This window comes from Salmo salar, chromosome 14 (assembly GCF_965601325.2).
Source record: "Salmo salar chromosome 14, fSalSal1, whole genome shotgun sequence".
Classification (NCBI taxonomy): domain Eukaryota; kingdom Metazoa; phylum Chordata; class Actinopteri; order Salmoniformes; family Salmonidae; genus Salmo; species Salmo salar.
The window spans coordinates 34,112,024-34,133,428 of NC_138304.1; the positions used below are offsets into that span (position 1 = coordinate 34,112,024).

At 40.7% G+C, this 21,405-nt stretch overlaps 3 protein-coding genes across 10 annotated transcripts; 1 reads left to right on the forward strand and 2 right to left on the reverse strand.

Annotated features, from left to right (window-relative positions):
• Positions 1 to 275: 275 nt before the first annotated feature.
• Positions 276 to 12,248, reverse strand: LOC106569342 (guanylate kinase). Of its 8 annotated transcripts, none has more exons than XR_014380343.1 (8): positions 10,937 to 11,091; positions 5,990 to 6,103; positions 5,848 to 5,889; positions 5,459 to 5,694; positions 5,185 to 5,269; positions 5,000 to 5,085; positions 3,731 to 4,822; positions 276 to 3,396 (listed from the first exon to the last, which is right to left on the reverse strand). XR_014380343.1 is itself a non-coding variant. In XM_014140592.3 (7 exons), exons 2-7 carry the CDS (start codon positions 6,099 to 6,101, stop codon positions 4,784 to 4,786), a joined length of 600 nt encoding a protein of 199 aa, XP_013996067.1. In that variant the 5' UTR covers positions 6,102 to 6,103; positions 12,053 to 12,248; the 3' UTR covers positions 276 to 4,783. The 8 variants fall into 8 exon arrangements, 3 of the variants coding, with proteins under 3 accessions (XP_013996067.1, XP_013996065.1, XP_013996068.1); XR_014380344.1 differs by having other exon boundaries at positions 276 to 3,110; positions 3,647 to 4,822; XR_014380342.1 differs by having other exon boundaries at positions 276 to 3,300; positions 3,503 to 4,822.
• Positions 11,159 to 15,783, forward strand: cssa14h1orf35 (chromosome ssa14 C1orf35 homolog). The gene is made up of 8 exons (NM_001140253.1): positions 11,159 to 11,759; positions 12,547 to 12,700; positions 12,786 to 12,831; positions 13,118 to 13,200; positions 13,657 to 13,729; positions 13,929 to 14,017; positions 14,129 to 14,236; positions 15,058 to 15,783. Exons 1-8 carry the CDS (start codon positions 11,663 to 11,665, stop codon positions 15,305 to 15,307), a joined length of 900 nt encoding a protein of 299 aa, NP_001133725.1. The 5' UTR covers positions 11,159 to 11,662; the 3' UTR covers positions 15,308 to 15,783.
• Positions 15,784 to 16,823: 1,040 nt separating this feature from the next.
• LOC106569343 (ARF GTPase 1) lies at positions 16,824 to 20,905 on the reverse strand. Its single transcript, XM_014140595.3, has 5 exons — positions 20,797 to 20,905; positions 20,060 to 20,239; positions 19,757 to 19,867; positions 19,532 to 19,656; positions 16,824 to 19,371 (listed from the first exon to the last, which is right to left on the reverse strand). Exons 2-5 carry the CDS (start codon positions 20,202 to 20,204, stop codon positions 19,210 to 19,212), a joined length of 543 nt encoding a protein of 180 aa, XP_013996070.1. The 5' UTR covers positions 20,205 to 20,239; positions 20,797 to 20,905; the 3' UTR covers positions 16,824 to 19,209.
• Positions 20,906 to 21,405: the final 500 nt, after the last annotated feature.

Sequence of the window (21,405 nt, forward strand, 5' to 3'; positions counted from 1 at the left end):
CCGACTGTAAATGGTTGTGCTTTGTCTTCCTCCAGTCTACATCCTCTTCAATTACATTGAATCTTTCACGTATAAAAGTGTAGGCCTAAGAAATACTAGTCAGAATTGGGGGTCAACAATGGTAGCTCTAACCATTGATTATACATTTCAGGTCAGGTGCTTGGACTTCAGCCATTTTGCCATACTGGTCAGACTTCTGCCATACTGGTCAGCAAATCACTGGCCGCTTTCAGTCAAGTTAACAGGATCACTACACTTAAAAAAATAAAGAGATATCCAGGCAAAACAGTTTTATTAATTTACTTGACTACACTTGTAAAATACATAAAATGTTACTAGAAATACATATTACAAAACAAGGACTCGTTGAAGGCTGGGTAAATTGTCAATATTTGGCCAAAGATGACACATTCAAAGCAGTGGTATAACATTTGCACCATTAAAAAGCTGTTCAGAGTGAAAAAGTTAAATATATTGCAATAAGTAATTTGTGCGAAGGAATGTTTTCTTCAAAGGGAGATCAAATACAGAGGACAAGAAGCTATAGAGTATGTCATATTAGTTACCAACGAACTGAATTTGGGTTCTGAATGGAAAACATGTTAAACTACAAACTTAAAATAAGTGCAGCCTTTTTAGAAGGCTGCCTTGAACAAAGAGGTTTTGTGGAATTCAATGTAACCAGTTTCAAGTAAAGCAGATGCTCTGTGTGCTTGGTTCTAAGCTTTTCTATATTCTCCTGAGGACAGAGCCAATATTTGCTCCATTTATTTAATATTCATTCTCTTTAATTCTCATTCAAACATTTTCTTTCCAAAAAAAGGCCAACTGAATATCATAATATAGGTGAGATTGTAAAATAATAAACATACAATACAAAAGTTTTACACCATTACAATACAACTGTCAAAACAACAAAAATATATTAGGGGTTAGACTACGTCACCGTGAGTTGTGGTCTCCAGAAGTGTAACTTTGTTATACAGAGGTAAACATGATTGTAAATCCTGAATGGCAATCCTTTGTTTTATTAGTGAATGAATATTGTACTTCATCATAATTGTATCAGTATGGTAAAACAGGGAAACTTCAAACAGATCTTTTCACACACAAGATGTCTAGGATCATTAACAAACAGCAGCTAGGCTACAGTAAGTTCCTGAGATCAGCTGTAATAAATATGGTGCTTCCCTGTGTGACTATCTTAGAGCCAGAGTTAGCCTGTGCTTAGCTAGTGCCCAAGCACCTGGCATTGTGATTGTTTGTTAGCTGCCCTATGTTGACAAACTACTATGAGTCAAGAATACCTCTTTTAAAAAGAATGAAAAGGCAACAACATAAAAAAATATATAACCATTGATTTTCTCCTCTTCACATTTCTGGCTATGGCATCTTGCTATGGCCATTATGACAACCAATGCATCTCTGTACAACCACACTAACTGGTTTAAGGACATTTCTGCTGGACAGAAACAGAACAGCAATGACATTTGCGAACATACCATACCAGTGTCTACTCTTGCTGAACAAATTGGTTTATCCACTAGTCAGTGTTGTGTTCGAGACCACGTAAAGCGAGACCAATTCAAGACCAAGACCGGAGCAAATAGAGTCCGAGGCAAGACCGAGTCAAGACCGGGAGGGGGACAAGGGGTCCGAGACAGAAAAATGCAAGTCCAATTCAAGACCATGATTGTAATTTGGTCAAATCACCACCATAATGTCCAGTATTTCTGTTTTCATATTTAACAACATATGGATTCTTTAGGCATTCAGAATAGTGAAAAAATGCATGCTGAGGGAAAATACAACGTGTGTGAAACATTGTTGCATTTAAAGTGGAACTGATAGCATTTTAGGAACATGAAATGTGTTTATATACACACCCAGAAAGAATATTACACTTTTAAAAAATCTGACAAGCAACCACTTAGATATGGTCATTTTCACGTTTTCATAAATTCTTAGAATGTTGGGGAATTACGTATACTAAGGCATCTGTGAAAATCCCATAGCAATATAGAGTGGGAAAGTGGCCGTGTGTTTGGACAATTAATAGACATTAGACACTGCAGTAAATAAAACATCTGTCTTATCCAGGATCGGAGTCTACACAGACCGGTGCGCTATAGCCAATCAGAGCCACAGTAGGCCTTTAAACAAACAAGCCATTTGCCAGAATGAATTTGCGAACGCAGTTCAAGTTCTTGCTTGCTAACCAAATGATACCTGCATCTCTAGCTGTGTATAGCCACCGAAAAACGATGAGGGGGAAAAGTCAGTCAGTCAACAAACAGCTAGTTAGTTTAGCTATCTAGCTAACGTTAGGCTCCGTGTTTTTTTAGCTTGCTACATAGTGTTTTACAAAAAGTGCACTCTCATACATGAGTGTGCTGGTATTATGGTTGCTGTCCTTTCAGAATCACGAACCTGTCACACACTGAAGACCTACAGGTTCACCACTGTACTAACCTGTCACACTGAAGGCCTATAGGTTCACCACTGTACTAACCTGTCACACACTGAAGGCCTATAGGTTCACCACTGTACTAACCTGTCACACACTGAAGACCTATAGGTTCACCACTGTACTAACCTGTCACACACTGAAGACCTATAGGTTCACCAATGTACTAACCTGTCACACACTGAAGACCTATAGGTTCACCACTGTACTAACCTGTCACACACTGAAGACCTATAGGTTCACCACTGTACTAACCTGTCACACACTGAAGACCTATAGGTTCACCACTGTACTAACCTGTCACACACTGAAGACCTATAGGTTCACCACTGTACTAACCTGTCACACACTGAAGGCCTATAGGTTCACCACTGTAATAACCTGTCACACACTGAAGACCTATAGGTTCACCACTGTACTAACCTGTCACACTGAAGGCCTATAGGTTCACCACTGTACTAACCTGTCACACTGAAGGCCTATAGGTTCACCACTGTACTAACCTGTCACACACTGAAGGCCTATAGGTTCACCACTGTACTAACCTGTCACACTGAAGGCCTATAGGTTCACCACTGTACTAACCTGTCACACACTGAAGACCTATAGGTTCACCACTGTACTAACCTGTCACACTGAAGGCCTATAGGTTCACCACTGTACTAACCTGTCACACTGAAGACCTATAGGTTCACCACTGTACTAACCTGTCACACACTGAAGACCTATAGGTTCACCACTGTACTAACCTGTCACACACTGAAGACCTATAGGTTCACCACTGTACTAACCTGTCACACACTGAAGACCTATAGGTTCACCACTGTACTAACCTGTCACACTGAAGACCTATAGGTTCACCACTGTACTAACCTGTCACACTGAAGACCTATAGGTTCACCACTGTACTAACCTGTCACATTGAAGGCCTATAGGTTCACCACTGTACTAACCTGTCACATTGAAGGCCTATAGGTTCACCACTGTACTAACCTGTCACACACTGAAGACCTATAGGTTCACCAATGTACTAACCTGTCACACACTGAAGACCTATAGGTTCACCACTGTACTAACCTGTCACACACTGAAGACCTATAGGTTCACCACTGTACTAACCTGTCACACACTGAAGACCTATAGGTTCACCACTGTACTAACCTGTCACACACTGAAGACCTATAGGTTCACCACTGTACTAACCTGTCACACACTGAAGGCCTATAGGTTCACCACTGTACTAACCTGTCACACACTGAAGACCTATAGGTTCACCACTGTACTAACCTGTCACACACTGAAGACCTATAGGTTCACCAATGTACTAACCTGTCACACACTGAAGACCTATAGGTTCACCACTGTACTAACCTGTCACACACTGAAGACCTATAGGTTCACCACTGTACTAACCTGTCACACACTGAAGACCTATAGGTTCACCACTGTACTAACCTGTCACACACTGAAGACCTATAGGTTCACCACTGTACTAACCTGTCACACACTGAAGGCCTATAGGTTCACCACTGTACTAACCTGTCACACACTGAAGACCTATAGGTTCACCACTGAGAAAACATGTCTATACTAGATAAAAGCTGTTAAGATATTCATGTTTCAAGAAAGGAGTTTATGTATTTGGCCTGGAGAAGCAGTTTTATGCGCTGACTGAATGGAAGCTGATAATTATGAGGTTTTTTACTCTGCTGATCTCGGCTGGTCCCAGGCTGAGTTAAGACGGAGTACAAATGTATCCAACACTGAGACAAGACCGAGACACTCAATGTGGTCTCGAGCACTACAACACTGCCATTCGTGGGAATGAGTCTTGTTATTATGGCCTTCTGTTGTTGAAGAGCAGAGAGAACACAGTTAATGCTTTGGGGCTATAATACTACTAAATGGACAGAAGAGAAAAAATGGCAGAAACTCCTGTATGTAGTAAACAGAGGAAAAACATATTAGGGACCATCTCAGTTACAAGTTAACCATTAATGGAGTGTTTTGTCTTTGTGGATAAAAAATAAATAAAACTGTGCCAAATGAGTAAATAAAGCAAAATAGTCCACTTCTACCTCTACTTACAGTTTTTATCATCTTAATACCTACCTATATCCTCCCAATATGTAAAAACATAGGCTAGATCTTAGTGCACACTCAAAAGGCTACCGTATGTGGTTAGGTGCAAGGGATGTTGTCTGGAGTTCCTTCCCACACCAGTATCTGACGGAATGTTCAGGATTGGAATAGAGGGGCTGACATTTTGTAAGGAGTAGCCAGGATGGCTGGAATGGATGTCAGGCTTCTCGTCGCTTAAGAAGACAAGTTGGTTTTCTGGACTTTTTTGATTTCCTTAAGAAAGAAAGTAGGTTTGAGGATAACATTTTGGAGATGGTGAAATTCAACACTGACAAAGATCTATTAAGGATTTAGCAATACACATTATGTGACTAATTGGTTTTCAACAAGTTAAATGGTGCGTATGGTCCAGTCCATCATACCAGCTATGTCATGTCGATACCAACTGACCTCAATAAGAGTGTCTTTCAACTTCCCATAGGCATCGTCAAGACTATCATTGACAATGACAACGTCAAATATGCCAGGATCTTTGCCTGAAAGATATGAGAAGCAGTTTTAGACAATTTTTGAACATTTCATTTATAAACATGCAACTCGGTTTTAGCACAAAGTCTCTCCAGAATCAGACTCACTTATCACCATGTCCACCTGAGCAGCATGCAAACGTTTCTGGAGGCTCTCCTCTGACTCAGTCTCTCGGTCTCTTAAACGTTTCTCCTAAAATTACAAATGACAGAAGAAGATTAATTAAGTCATGGGGGTTTATCTTTGGATCACAATCCCAGACAGTTATTATAGGTTTATAACCATATTACACATTTAAACAGCATTCAATATGGTATTTCAAAGTAAAACGAGACAAAAATGGCCCTGGTAAACAGTTTTATAATGGTGCCTGTCTCTCACCAGGATGCTCATGGACGGAGGTTGGATGAAGATGTAGATGGGGTTGAGGTCTGTCGTCTTGACTGCCCTCACTCCCTGCATGTCGATGTCCAGGACGCAGATCAGGTTCTTGTCCTTGACGGCCTGCACGGAGGCCCTGCTCGTCCCGTACATGTTCCCGGAAAACACTGCGCTCTCAATGAAATCCCCTTTGTCGATGCTGGCCTGCATATACTCCCTTGTAACATAATGGTAATCTGTAACACAACAACAGTTGCATGTTAAAAGGTTGGTTGTTGAAACCAATAGGACACAGTGGACAGCATAGGTGGTTGAAGCTAATTAAAGAGATGCAGCAGGAGGATTTGGAGCAAGATCATCCATCCTGGGAGATTAAAAACCCTACCTACCTTTACCATTCTCTTCACCAGGACGAGGGCTCCTTGTTGTGTCTGGCGGATGAGAGCACACAATTGGATATCTTATTTCTGTAACTGACACCTCCCTGACATTATACAAAGTTAACATGGGACTGGAGCAGAGCACACTTACGTGAGACGCTGAAGCCAAAGACGCCCTCGTACTCCTTGAGCAGCTTCTTGAGCAGTGTGCTCTTCCCAGCCCCCGACGGACCACTCAGCACCACTGGCCTGGGTCCTGCCATAGCTGGGGGAGAGAGAAAGAGACAGAGGGTTAGAGGAGATAAGAAGAAGAAAACACACACACACACCACAGGGTGTGGTGGTTAATCAAACAGAAAGATCATTTTACACAAATGGTTGGAACTGGTGTCATAAGGAGAAACAGACAGATTAAAAACATACCTAGGCCTATCCTTTACTCACATGAAACTGGTACAATCTCAAGTAGCCTATATTGAAAAAGATCAGACATGTGGTGTAGTATAGGCTGGTACTACCACACTGATCTCATGAGCTTACATAAATGGTTCACCTGTAATATGAGGCTAGGTGTAATATGAGGCTAGGTGTAATATGCTTGGTCTAAAGGATACACTATAGGAATGAATATGAAATGGACCTAATGAACCAAGCATCCCATAAAACATGGAACAAACAGATGAATTGCCTTTTGAAAAAAAATAAACATTTCAGAAGGTGATTCTGTAGTAAACATCCTAAGCAATCAGAACAGGGTCCAACAAGACTAGTAGGACCAACACAGCTAGAGCGGTTATTAAGTCCCATTAGGCCGTTACCACGGCACCATCTACTAATTGGAGTGCCTAAAATGACCCTGCTGCTTCTGATTGCAAGGTATAAGTGCTTTCAGTACACTGTCTGCAATTACTGTTTTTTTTTACCAGAAAATACATTTAAAAAGACTAAAATGATCCTAGGCTAAATGTTTACTTGTTTCTTATGATGTAACCTAGGCTATTTTTGTATGTGTTGTCCAATTTAGACATACCCGGCAAATGTTACACTAATAGGTCTAGGCCTAAACTGAAACTAGTACAATCTGAAAGAGGAACAGCCACATACCGTGGAGTTATTTGATTTTCAATCTAGCTTGTGTACTAAAAACCATCAGCCGAGTCAACACAGCCGGGTCAACTACAGAGATAATGACAGTGATAATAGCAATGACAGACTATTTTGGAATTAGTTAAACAAAACAGCTTAACAATCATATTTTTTTCTGACCTATCCTATTCCAGAATGATCTTTGTCTTTAGTTGTTAGCCATATAGGCTAGATCATATATATAGGCTAAAGTCCCTCTTCCTCCTTACCTTCAGTCACTTTCAGTAGACGTGTGAGTGAGGGAGAGCAGCAGGATGTGGGAGGACTGGATTGGCAAGAAAATGAGCAGCACTATTATATACCGGAGCCGGGTGTGTCAGTCTATGTGGTGTGTGTGTGTGGGAGCAGACTGAGCACTGTACAAAACATAGGGAACTAAATCGCTGCTCCCTCCAATCACCGCTCAGTAAGTTACATAGTAGCCTAAACCCTGCCCAGCAGCTCGTGACATAGCCTAGATATTGACAGCTTCTTTCAGTTGTCTACGGAAATGATAAACGAATCATGCAAAACACAAAATAATCTCAGGTGAGAAATGATCATACAACAGTCTACTGCATTTCTATTAAACACTGCAAACATAACTAGACCTAAAAGGCATATCTCATAAATTACAAATTCCTCTTCCAGCCACAAAATAACATTGCACCTTAAACGACCATGTCATTTATACATTGCTAGCCTATACTGTTTTAGGCTACTTACTGAAAAGTAATGTATCAGTGGGTTTGGTTAGATGTCCAAAAATAAGAAACTCCATGCGAATGACGTGTCATACTTTACTTAAGTGATGCCGCCTCCTCATAAATCTACAGATGCTAATTTAAAGGAACTAGAGTAATCTGTAAAAAAAAAGGAGTTTGTTATAATAGCCATGTAGTCTATGATCTCATATAAGCTCATTTCCATTTTAGAAATGATTCTCTCTTGTAATAGGCTAATTAGACCTGAGCTCACCCCCTGCAAAAAGGATAGGAAAAACCTCAGTGCGTGTAGCCTGACAGCTGCAGGTGACAGAAGCATTCATTCTCTGCCGCCTCTTGAATGTTTCAACCACAAACAAATGCACAGCTCCTTTCCAAGTCAGATTCAGTCATGGGGTTGACGCTGGGATGCAGAGGGTCAGACTATTGTCACAAAAACATGTGGACCGAAAACAGACTATAAGAGTGGTTTAGGCTACATCCAGTCATAAGAAACCACTTCTCGCTGGGTTCAGATTTAACCTTCTCTTCCTTACAGTCAGAATACCAGCCAGAAATGGTACAATTCAAGAGAAGGTGACAAGTTAGCCTGTACAGCAAATATTCAAAACAATTGGGTCTACAATGACACCATACATAGGGACATCTTATAGGCTTGGCCTAACATCTAAAGGCACCACTTTTCAAACGTGACAGAAAAATTGGCTATGGGCTACGTCTCCACAGGCAGCCCAATTCTGAAATTGTTTCCACTACTTGGCCTTTTGCCCAATCACACCAGATCTTTTCCCATCAGATATTTTTCAGATCTGATAGGTCAAAGGACAAATTAGTGAAAATAATATCAGAATTGGGCTGCCTGTGTAAACAAAGCATGTGTTACAGAAAACGAGGTGCATGTGAGCCGACTGCAGGCACGGGATAAGGCTAATTGAAATGGTTACAGAAAACATTGTTCTGCATGCCATTACAGATTTGGCATTAGGTTTACTTTAGCTTAACCCTTATATATGCGTTCCACTGTTCCATAGCATGTGATCGATCTTTGCCAGACAGTGACCAACCTTTCATCATGTGAATTCAGTTGGCTCCTAATTTCATTAGGCTGTTACTGATTAGTGTGTTTTCTAATCAGCTGCAGCCTGCGATAAAGTGCTCAGTTAGGTAAGATACACTACATGTCCAAAAGTATGTGGACAGCTGTTTGTTGAACATCTCATTCCAAAATCATGGGCATTACTATGAAGTTGCTATAACAGCCTCCGCTCTTCTGGGAAGGCTTTCCACTAGATGTTGGAATATTGCTGCAGGGACTTGCTTCCATTCAGCCACAAGAGCATTAGTGAGGTTGGGCACTGATGTTGGGCTATTAGGCCTGGCTCGCAGTCAGCATTCCAATTCATCCCAAAAGGTGTTCGATGGGGTTGAGAGCAGGGCTCTGTGCAGGCCAGTCAAGTTCTTCCACACCGATCTTGACAAACCATTTCTGTATGGACTTCGCTTTGTGCACGGGATTATTGTCATGCTGAAACAGGAAAGGGCCTTCACCAAACTGTTGCCACAAAGTTGGAAGCACAGCACTCTCCGGTCCCGTTCTGTGAGCTTGTGTGGTATATCACTTCGCAGCTGAGCAATTGTTGCTCCTAGACATTTCCACTTCACAATAACAGCACTTACAGTTGACCGGGGCAGCTCTAGCAGGGCAGAAATGTGACAAACTGACTTGTTGGAAAGGTGGCATCCTATGACAGTGCCACGTTGAAAGTCACTGAGCTCTTCAGTAAGGCCATTCTACTGTCGATATTTGTCTATGGAGATTGCATGGCTTTGTACTCGATTTTATACACCTATCAGCAACCATGCTCTGAATGCATGTGTGGGTATGGATGTGGGTAAGCAGACAATCAAGCCACTATGCCCCCCCCATGATGAGTTCAGATTTTTTGTGGCTGCCACCCCATCAAAGTTGCCTATCCCCAATATAAAGCACATTGCATGAGAAGGTTCTTACCTAAAAAGGTCTTCTATCCCTATTCTATGCGGTTAAAATTAGGCCAAAAAATGATTTCCCATTCAACAGTAAGAAGGCAAAAGCTGCCAAACCAGATCCAATCTGTACTAACAATCAGTTTTCCTTTTCTCCCCATATTGTCCCCTATAATAACTCCTAGCTTTCTAGAAACATCCAAGTTGATAAGATATCAAACCATAATAGAGCAATGCACTTGATGCCTAATTTAGGCACCACTTACTGCTATAGCCTAAATCTAGCAGGTTAGCTGTGTGGGAGAGGATAGATGATGATTATGTAAACAAGACATTTCAACGTCAACACAAATGGACAGAGAATTAGACAGTTGGGTCATTCCTACTATGCCGTGCCTATTGGAGCTCATACTTTTTGGGGAAAAGCATATATTTTGTGTATTCTATCAGAAAAAGGACATTTGACTTTCAGAAAAACATATTGGTCAAGCTCAGGCACGTAAAAAAATATATGTATTTTCCAACCTGTTAGCTGCATAATCCTAAATGGGTGGAATTTAACAGGGTGGGAATGTGGAGCCTAAATTAGCCATAACTCTGTGAGTGAGCAAGATTGAGCTAGTATTATGGTGAACATTTGAGCACGATTTTAAAAATAGATAAAACAGTGTTTATATTTATTTAGCTTTGCACCATTGTTTCCCCACCAAATAAATTATGACATTGCCTGAATGTGGTGTCGATTTAGGAAGGGTTTGTTCCTTAAACGGAGATTAACAACAAATTAACAGGGTGGGAAGTGATATCAGAAAATCTTAAATAAACCATAAATACAATAATTATTAAAAAACGTTATTGATGAAAGACAATTTAACTTGGACTATAAAATAACTAAGAAAGATTTAATCTTTTATGGTTTATATTTCTCGTGGAAATTGATGAATAACACCCGGGGACATGGCAAAAACGTCTACATCCACTGAAAAAGTGTTCAAAATTCATAACATTTCCTCTCAAGAGACATATTTTTGTATTTTTGAAGTAAAAGACACCTGACCTTATATTTAAAGTATTTTGGAATCCACATGTTACAGTAAATAAGTGATATTTCCTGGGGACAGAATAATGCCTTGAACACGGATTGACCAATGCGTATGGCCTGTGTGACAGACTGGCTCGCTTCAGTGATGATAAAGAAAAACAGCAGGCTATTGAGAAATAGTTCATAGACTAGCGGTCAAAATAATATATGGTCATCCTACCTGAGAAGAGCCTGGATAAATACCTCGTATACATCTACAATGACTGCGGTTCAATATCTAAATAATGTCTCAAAGACGTCTTTTCCGTACTTATTAGGTTGTCTTCTCCCTTTTCTGTCTACATTCCGCGTGAGAGCCATTATATAGATTGTGTTTCGACGTCATCATCACGAGCCAAATAAACGAGAGTACATCGTTCAAATACCAGTGTGCATCCGTCCTCAATGGAGTACAGTCAAAGAGAAAACGCTGTCGTATTTTTGTGAGCGTTTAAACTCCGCGCGCGATACATAGACCGTTTGAAAGTCTACATCCAACCCAATAAGCAGAAATAATATAATTACTTCATATAAGTATTTTACAGAGGTTGCAGATTCAGCATTACGAACTGTGCGTAATGAACGCCCCCAGCTAAAAAGAGCTATTTGCGTGCAGATGATCGGCGCACAAACACTCGAGACGGAACAGTTAGCAACGGTGTGGTTTTCGGTCTTAGTTTAGTTAGTTTTTCACTTTTTTTTTTAGCTAGTTAACTCAGTTTATTCGAAACACGGAAAAGGTTACTATCCATGCTTCTAACCATCGCTTGCTATATCATCCAAGTGCTAGCTATCTCTTCGTAAGCGGACGTGGGAGAGAAAAGCCAGAAGGAAACTCCCCGGATGGACAACGAGAGGGCCTAAACAGTAAACAAAGCTTTCATCGTCTTTATTCAACACTATAATAATGTTTGGTGCTTCGAGATCTGGGGGTGTAAGGGGAGGGCAAGACCAATTCAACTGGGATGACGTGAAAGGCGATAAACACAGGGAAAACTACCTCGGTAAGTGGAGAAAAATGGGCATTAATCCATCGTCGTCAATGACCTTTGTCTGTCTACTGTAGCTAACGATTCGCTTCTTTGCGAATATACAGCAGGGCGACTATCCAACTAATAATTCGGTCAAATGTTTCTAGTTAGTAACTAGCTAGCTACTTTCTAGATGAAACTAGATACAGTAAGTAGCTACTTAGCAAGTTATAATAATCGACAATGTAGTTAGTAACGTTAGTTACCGTAAGAAAGCAAAAGGTTGTTAGCTTGTACTCATGTATTCTCGAGTGCCACGTTCTTACCTTTTTCCGAAGTGTAGTCAGTCCCTCATTAACGTTGCATTACTTGTCAACAACTCAGATTGTCTGCCTGGAATATACTTTTTTTTAAACCCAGCTAGCTATATTGGAATGGTGAATTTGAGATTAAGATAAAACTACGCGCAAACAATTGACTGTGCTACCAAGGAGAGCGGCCACGCACACTCGACTGCAGCTGGTCAGGGAATGCAATGATGCTAGTCTGCGCACATACATGGCTTGCTATATTATATACATGATGTTATCCAAATTAATACACTGGTCACGATCGATTACTATTTTACACTGTGCAGCCAGGAGAAGAGGGGGGTGTATTCAACATGGCAACGTTTTGCATCGTTGCATACTCTTTGATTGTAGAAGAATAGTTATGGCAATCACTTATTTATGTAACTTTATTACTTAAGCCATGTCTCTGATTTGGACATGCATGCATTTGGAGTATATTTACATCCCTGCTATTGTTCCATCCCCAGGGAACTCTCTTATGGCACCAGTGGGGCGATGGCAAAAAGGCAAAGATCTGACGTGGTATGCCAAAGACAAAAAAGGCGGTCTCAAGCCTATGTCAAGAGAAGAGGAGCTTGCTGCTGTGAAGGCAGCAGAGCAAGAGGCACTGCTGGCTGCCCTGTAAGTGGAACATCAGACAGAGACAACTACCTTACAGAAATATTAGAGTAAAATGTCAAACTAATGTCTTATTCATTCTTTTCAGAGGCCACAAGAATATAAAGAGACAACCATCTGGCCTGACCAAAGAGGTGCTTTTTTTTGCCTTCATAGTGTTTGAGACTCATTTGTATTATGTGTTTTTTGTTTACACAAGTTCTAGTATGTTTTGGATTATAATCATGTCTTAATTTGATAGTATCACAACTGCATTAGACCAGGGAAGAGGACATTTAGTTTCAATCTCATTTATTTAGATTTTTTTTTATAGCATTTGTCACAGTGATTTAACGTAACTAGCCTAGTCATATTTTATCATAAATCTTAAGGATGAATACGGGATTGCTTTTGTAATGCCGATTCCAATGTGTCCAACAGGACCTTGCAGATGTGTGCAGGAGGGAGGATGCGGAAGCTGAGGACAGAGATGTGGACAGAGTTTCTGGCCTTGGAAGCTCCGGGTAACTGACTGAACTGTTTGCAAAAGTGGTTGCTTCTCAAATTCTGTTTTAAAGCTGGGTTGATACTGTAGGAGACTTCTCACCAACAATGTATATATATATATTTTAATACGTAATTTAGTAGACCCTCTTATCCAGCGCGACTTACAGGAGCAATTAGGGTCAAGTGCGTTGCTCAAGGGTACACCGGCAGATTTTTCTCCTAGTCGGCTTGGGGATTCAAATCAGCAACCTTTTGATTACTGGCCGGCGCTCTTTAACCGTTAGATTTTTTTTCTCCCACGCCTTCTAAGCATTCTCTCAGGTCGCTCTTCACTCTTGTTTAGACTTTTTTTAGCAGCATATATGAGTCCATGGCTGAGTATCCCCTTGAAATTCAAGTGGAAGAAACAGTGCTTGCCATAATGGATTGGAGTGTACTAGTTGAGTAACTATGAGTATGTTTTCTGTCACCAGTGCAACGTCACGGAAAATGGTGTTCTCCCAACAGGAGAAGGAAGCTGCCAAAATAGGCTTGTCAGTCTTCACAGTAAGTTTATTTTTATGCTCTCTGAGTAAAGCATCCTCACGCAAAGGTGAGCCATCTAAAATAATACACAACTCTGTGTAGGTGTCTTAATCCATTTGTGTTAGCTACATATTTTTCAAACATGATACCGCTTGGGAATTGATTCTGTAATAGTCATGTTACATGATTACGGTCATAATGGAGAGCATTGTTTTCACAGCACCATAAAACAGAAGGGAAGTCTGGAAACCAGGAAGCCTCTGCCAGAAAAACATCTGCGAACACAGAGAAACAGGATGTGGATCAAAGGTAGTGTGTTATTTATCACAGTGTGTTGACAATCGAATATCTAAGGTAAATTTCTTCAGATTACTGTCTCGAAAAAAACTCTGGCTTGTCTGTTATACTTTCCCATCATAGACATGATAGCAGCAAAAAGAAGAAGGAAAAGAAGCGCAAAAAAGAGAAAAAGAAGAAAAGGCAGAGAAGAGACTCTTCTTCCTCCTCCGATTCGGAAGATGACAAAAGGTTAGTGTGTTGTTTTTCCCTTTTAGACCTGTAGGTCACTTGTATGTCATGTTATCTTTGCCTTTCCTTTTTTAAATGATAAAATCACAAGAAAACAGAACACCAATGTCCAATAATGTTACAAGTGGCGCAGCGGTCTAAGGCACTGCATCTCAGTGCAAATCCAGGCTGTATCACATCCGGCCGGGATTGGGAGTCCCATAGGGCGTCGCACAATTGGCCCAGCGTCGTCCGGGGTAGGCCGTCATTGTAAATAAGAATTTGTTCTTAACTGATTTGCCTAGTTAAATAAAGGTAAAATGTAAAAAAGGCTTATTTGCTTTAGCACTAGAGGGTGCTAAATCACTGTTGGTGAGGTAGAGAGCTGGTCTTTGGTTCCATCTCAAAAGATGAGTTTTTGCCAACCTGCAAATGTTCTGTCAACCATTAAATTTTGTATGCTTGGTAGAAACATAGAACAGGTTGTACCCTTACTAGGGATGTGTCAGTTAATGTGTCCAGCTGCTGTATTCTGTGGTAATACAGGACTGATTTATGTGGGATGTTTAGCAACAGGAAGAGGTAGTCTTATTTTAAGTAAGGTGTAGGGTTGATTTTGAACTGAGTGAATGCATCATCCAGCCCATGTCATGGTTATCTTGTTTGGGGACGGGCCTTATTTATTATTCTCCTATGGAACCCAGATAGTTATCCTTTTATAGATGAGGCAATGGTTTGTATCATAACATTCAGTGTATCCCTAATTTATCTTCCTCGGCTTACTTTGACCCCTGCCTATTAGTCCCAATCATTGATCGTGTGTGTGTTTCTTTACTCCTCAGGCGCAGAAAGGACCATCATCATAATCCATCATGCCTCAGTCAGACTGGAGCCAGACCCCATGACAGCCATTCAAAGGGGGGACCAAAGGGTGAACGCCACCCCTCCTCTCAACGACGCCAGCAGAGGCATGACACACACTCCTCCGACAGGGAGTCCCCCGTCCCCCGTCACCGTGCCAGCCACAAGGCAGCCCATGCTGCTCTGACACAAAGCCACAGGCGGCGCCATGACACAGACTCTGATGATTAATGTCCCCCCCCACTCAGACACGTTGAGGGAGAGGAGTGCTCTAGCCCACAGCAGAGCAGCTTAACTGGTCTATGGACTGTCCTCATGTACTTCTGGACTGGACTCAAGGGCTGTGGTTGAGAACAGTAGGTCAATCTGTAGGCTACTCCTCAAACCACTAGCCGGCTTGTGGCCTTATTTGAACTGACCAGTTTTTATTACTTTAATTTTGAATTGTTAAATTTGTTTCTATTGGTGTTTTTATTTTTCTGAACCAGCTCAAATGTATTTTATGATCTGTGTCTAGCTACCAAAATTGAAGGACACTATTCATGCAATTGAATCAGGGACTACAAAAAGCAAGTTAAGTGCATGTGTTCTTGGTGCTGAAAATAGGTTAGGCAATACAAACTATTGCTGTCCAAGACATTAATTCCGGTGTGACACTTGCCCATACTACCAGTAAAACATGTATTTAAATGTGTGCCACACCTAAATGTTACTGAGTCTTCTCTTTGGTTTGTCAGTCTCGTCATCAGTTGAGAATCTTCACTTCTCTCCATCACACTACTCAGCAGTTTTGCTCCTTTTCTTTCCTCTATCAAGCAAGAACTCCTTTGCCCCATCACTCTTTTGTGTTCTAGGTTCAGTTGCCTGCCTCCCTGGCTGGGGTAAGATACAATGCACTCCAGTGGTCATAATGGAGTGTAGTGTTTGTATTTGCCTTAAATCAGGTCTGAAAGGGGGCATTCTGCTGGCTGGCACCTGATGGTGCACTAAAAAGAGCAAGGCATTCACAAAGAGTGCAAAGAAGAAAAAAAGTCTGGTCTTTTATATGGCAGAGTACCATTAGCACTGCCACACACAAACCAAGCTGATGGACAAAGCCACACTGTAAGGGACTCGAGACTCCTGCCTCCTCCTTCCACGACCACCATACTTCTGACATGTTTTATAGGCTTGGCTGCATTAACCATGGCAGTCTAATCAACCTGAAGGAACATCCTATAATGCTCCCCAATTATTGCCACCACCCATCCCTGGTGCAGACCTAATGTAGCAGACAGGCCAAGCTGTAGCCATTTGTAACTTATTCAACACCCGCTTTGGGTGGTTAGTTGGCTGCCATCACCTTGGACCAACCCACTCTCTTCGTCCAGATCATGGGGGAGAGTAGTTGGGTGTGGTTGAGGATTTGGGACCAAAGCACAAGCAAAGTCCATTTTTAGATTAGGTGTCACTTTGAATTCATAATGGGGAAAGATAAAGGCTTGATTAACTCCTACTCATGGGGCAGTGTGGGTTTCTAACCTGGAAGTTATTAATAAATATGGAAAAATGTACAATATTTGCATTGTACCAGTTGGCAGATTCATTCAGTATATGTTGCCTTCCTTGCTGTTGATCGATAATGTTCACTGTGCCTTCTGCCCTCTGAGTCCAAGGAGGAGATAGAGGTTAACGGTGCAATGTCAGCATGATCAAATCCAATAACAAATTCACTTAAAAGAGAATTACATGAAAAACAGAACATGTAAACATTCTCTAATCACTTTAATTACAGTGCTTTTCTCCAAAAAATTAAAGCTGAAATAACTTTACATTTAAAAAAAAAAAATGTTTAGACAAAAGTTCTGCTAAAGAGATTAACGTTTCAACAAAAGGTTCAGGCAATCAGTTTTAATCCAACGCCTTGCTTTAAAAGAAAGACTAAGAAGTGTCCATAGCACTCTGGTGGAATAACACCCAGAACCTTTTGATAAGAAGCACAAAAGGTTTGTAATGGAACAGCATGTTTCTTTGACATGAGGACAAAAGTATCCCCTCAGAACTTAGCCAAGGACAACATGAGCTACAAAGGACAAAAAAATACTAGCGCCCACTAAGTAAAAAATATGGAGTTCATACATATTTCATATTGCCACTGACATTGATGCATGCCTTGTTCCAAAACTATTAATATACTTTTATCATTCTCAATAAAAAGGGATGAAATCAAGGTCTTCAGGTCATGGAGGACATCAGAATTTAGAATACAACTGCTTTTGTCATATCAGAGCATCATATAGCATATACCTTGAGTGCAGGGGTAAACAACCGGGGGTCTGCGATGGAGGTTCAATGTTTTTATGAATATCACTAGCAACAACAGACTAAACACAGTTTGAATAACATACCTACAGTAGAAAAGAGGAAAATATCTTATTTCTAATGATGTCAACTTTATTTCTCCACTCCTAATATTGAACAAATTACACTCACTGGAGTATCTGACAGGCTTTGAAAAATAGGCTACCAGTGTGGCAAGTGCTACTGGCTGCTGGTAAGTGTTCTTGACTTGGACATACATTTTTGCCAACACATGGATAGCGAGCTAAACAGCTGCGCTTAGCGAAAGTGTTTGCAGTTACCTTTCTAGCTATGTTAGAGTTTACACTTCCTCTTCCAATTATAAATGTGGGGAGGTCAAACTAATGAAAAAACATATACCAAATCTATTCATTTCAAAATGTTTTGATTACTTCGCCTTGACATTCACCTGATGAGACATGAGGGAAAAATGTTTTGGCTAACATAATGGGAGTCCCTGGGTCAGCGTTTTGCCTGGGAGGGGGTCCCTGGGAAAGAAAAGGTTGAAGACCCCTGAGTTACAAGGTTGTTGTGGCGCTAAGTCATTGTGATGGTGATGTTGAGGACATCAAGGTATCCCAACCCTTGAGCACCTGCAGCTGACAAGAGTAATGACAATGCTTATGTAGACAAAATGTTTAACAATCAATGTGTGTTCAAGATATTAGATTCTGCACAGAACATGGATTATAGCAAATGGATAGGCAGGAATTCTGCTTCTCTAGGCATTGTGAAAATCTGTTGCTTTGCACAGAATCTGTGCATCTTGAACATGCATTTGTCCAACATACAGACCACATCATGCACTTTTTTTGCTATTAAATTCAGGCTCACTGCGACAAAGGCAGTACACATGATTATTAACCTGAGCCACTTTCATACATCATAATGCTGACCAGACAGCACCTCTGTCCATCAGAAAGCAGGTGAATGATGAGATTCATGAACATAGTTACTCTGCATGGCAGCCACTTCTCAATGAAAGCCAACATGATCTGACACACAACAAAGCTGGTAAGTGTCGACAAGAGCTCGACTTTGAAGCCCACTAACCTCTGTTTTAGGCTTCATCTCAATAATATTCTCTTCAGTGTTTTGCTAAATGGTATTTTGGGGTAGCAGGATATTGTAGCATTCAGAGGTGTAAACCATAATTGTTGCAAGTAGTACATCTGTATGTATGCTTAATTCAGAAGAAACACTCCTTTCAGTAAATATTACCAGCAGACTTATGTAAAAAAGTCATTAAACATAGGGTCCCATCAATTATTTTTTGCCTCCCTTTTCTATTTACTAGACATTTATATGTCTGCCCAAGGGTCAAGAGGAGGAAATAACCAAGGTGGATTTTTTAAAAGTCTGCAATAAGCTGCCTCTTAAACCCCCCACCACAAGACTATTTACATTAAATAAGAAACCCAGACAGCTTTCCATGATTGGGTTATTATCCTCCCTGGCCCATATGGTGTATTGTTGTAACGAGAGATGAGAAATGAGGGCAGCTTTCCAGTAGGTACTTTTTGACAAAAGTCACTTAATTTTCAACATCAGAAGAGTACAAAGCAAAGATAGAGAGAAGATACAGTGTCACACTTTTCACACTACTGAGCCGAGCCAAACTGAGCCGAGCAGAGCTGTACTGCGCCAGCCTGGTAATTCTTCTACCACACAGTTGCTAGAACCGTGCAGGAAAGGACAACGTGAAAGAAAATCATCTGAGCCACTGTACGGTTTGAGTCGGCACGATAGAGTGAAAAGGGTATATGTGAGTTGAGGAGGACAGTGGATTAGGCCTATTTCTGGTTTTTTAACTGATTAGACAACCAATCCAGTCCTTCATAGAGACCGTCTCCGCTGGTGGCACAGGTGGCCTGGATGTACCAGTTTCTATGGCGGAGAGAGTGCAGTCCCAGCTTGTCTGTGAGTTCGGCTGCATTCATAGCATTTGGGAGGTCCTGAAAAGAGAAGTTCTCCCATAATGAGACAAAAGCCAAGCCAGGGAAGGACATCCGAAGTATATAACAGGTGTATCGTCCTTTATTTTATTAATACAAAAAAAGCAAGTTGGAGGCTTTTTGCTTTCACACAATGGACAGGTGAAAAATGTAGGAGTACCTGTTTGTTAGCGAATACTAATAAGACTGCCTCTCGTAGTTCATCCTCTGCCAACATTCTCATCAGTTCTTCCCGGGCTTCGTTCACTCGCTCTCTGTCATTGCTGTCCACAACGAAGATGAGACCTGAAACACACCAAAAGAAAAACATTTTGAGTCAACATCTCTAGTCTGTTGGTCCACCTTTGACAGGAGTCAAATTACTTGCTGTCAGCACACATCTTACCCTGTGTGTTCTGGAAATAGTGACGCCACAACGGTCGAATTTTGTCTTGACCACCGACATCCCACACTGTAAAACTTATGTTCTTGTACTCGACTGTCTCGACATTAAAACCTGAGTTGAAGAAAGAAGACATTAATAACCCACACAATCTATTTCATGCAACAAGTGAACATGTCCAGGGGGAAATTGTGTTGTTTCTAATTCTATATTTTTAAATACTCAACGTTACACAAAATATGATATTCATACAAACTGGGCTGACAACACTTAGGCCTACATTCCACCACCAGTACTACTACTTACCTATAGTTGGAATGGTAGTTACAATTTCTCCAAGTTTGAGTTTGTAAAGGATTGTTGTTTTACCAGCAGCATCGAGACCCACCATGAGGATCCTCATCTCTTTCTTGCCAAATGCTTTAAAGAGGCTTGCAAATAAATTCCCCATAGTGAAAGACGGATTCAACTTTGGCAGTAGGAATACTAGAAGAGAACAAGAAGAGGAACCCACCGTCAGTGTGTAGTTGTGCGCTGCCAAATACATAAGGTTTACCCATCTTATAAACTAATTGAGTTGGTTAATATACCTAGTATATCAACTTTCTGCCAACTATGTTAGTTAATTAGCTAACAATATAACTAAGAACAAGAAGCTAGTTAACTAATCATATAGTTCGCGTCAACGCGTAGATAGCTGCTAGCTAACGTTACACAAATCATTTCATAAACTAACCAGTTGGATAAATGAAGATAACCATCGCGTTGAAAACTGTCTTGCAGCGAAAGACAAATGGCTATTACGTTAGCTATATCGAAATACCACTATAAGTTAGCTCTCTAATAGATAACTAGCTGACTGTTTTGCTAGCTTTAGCAAGCGGCGCCAAGCTAGCCTAACCAGCCATCTGGCAAGTTTTTTTCAGACCTTTTTAACTAGCTAGACCCCTTTACATTATATAGCTAAGCAGCTAAATACAATGTATGTGACTATTATCATATTCAAACAACATCAAGCGTAACAATTACAGTTTTCTGCTTACAGTTGTTTTCAATCCTTTCCTCTTTAAGGCGTTTCCTTCCTCAAGATGTCGGGTTATTATTTGGCCACGTCAGAGCTTCCAGAACGACTTCCGTGAAACAGAGCGTTTGGTATGTCGCGCCCTATGGGCTGGAGGCGAATGGCACTCATTTTCACATTTTTGTGCTGCTAAAACATGTTTGCTTGTTGCAGGTGCGTGAGAATAATTATTCGATTATATGAAAATAAAAAACTCACACACTGCTTTTTCTTATATAACTTTAGTTTGAGGAATGCCAAAAGCTTGGCCAGAAAGGTAAACTTATAGGGAAAGACAACATTTTAAGGGTTGCAATGTATTGTATTGAACATTATCTCCAATCAGAAAAATGTTTTACCTGTTGATGTGCCATTCAACTTGATCTCCTCTCTTCCTGTACAGCATAGTGAAAGCTACTGAAGAGTGCTCTTATTGGCAAACGCAGTGTTTTCCTTTTCTTTCTAATGAAATTGTATTAGTCACAAGTGCCAAATACAACTGGTGTAGACTTTACCATGAAATACTTGCTTACAAACCTTTCCCAATGATGCAGTTTAAAAAAAGTATAAAAAATAAAATACCAACACAAGA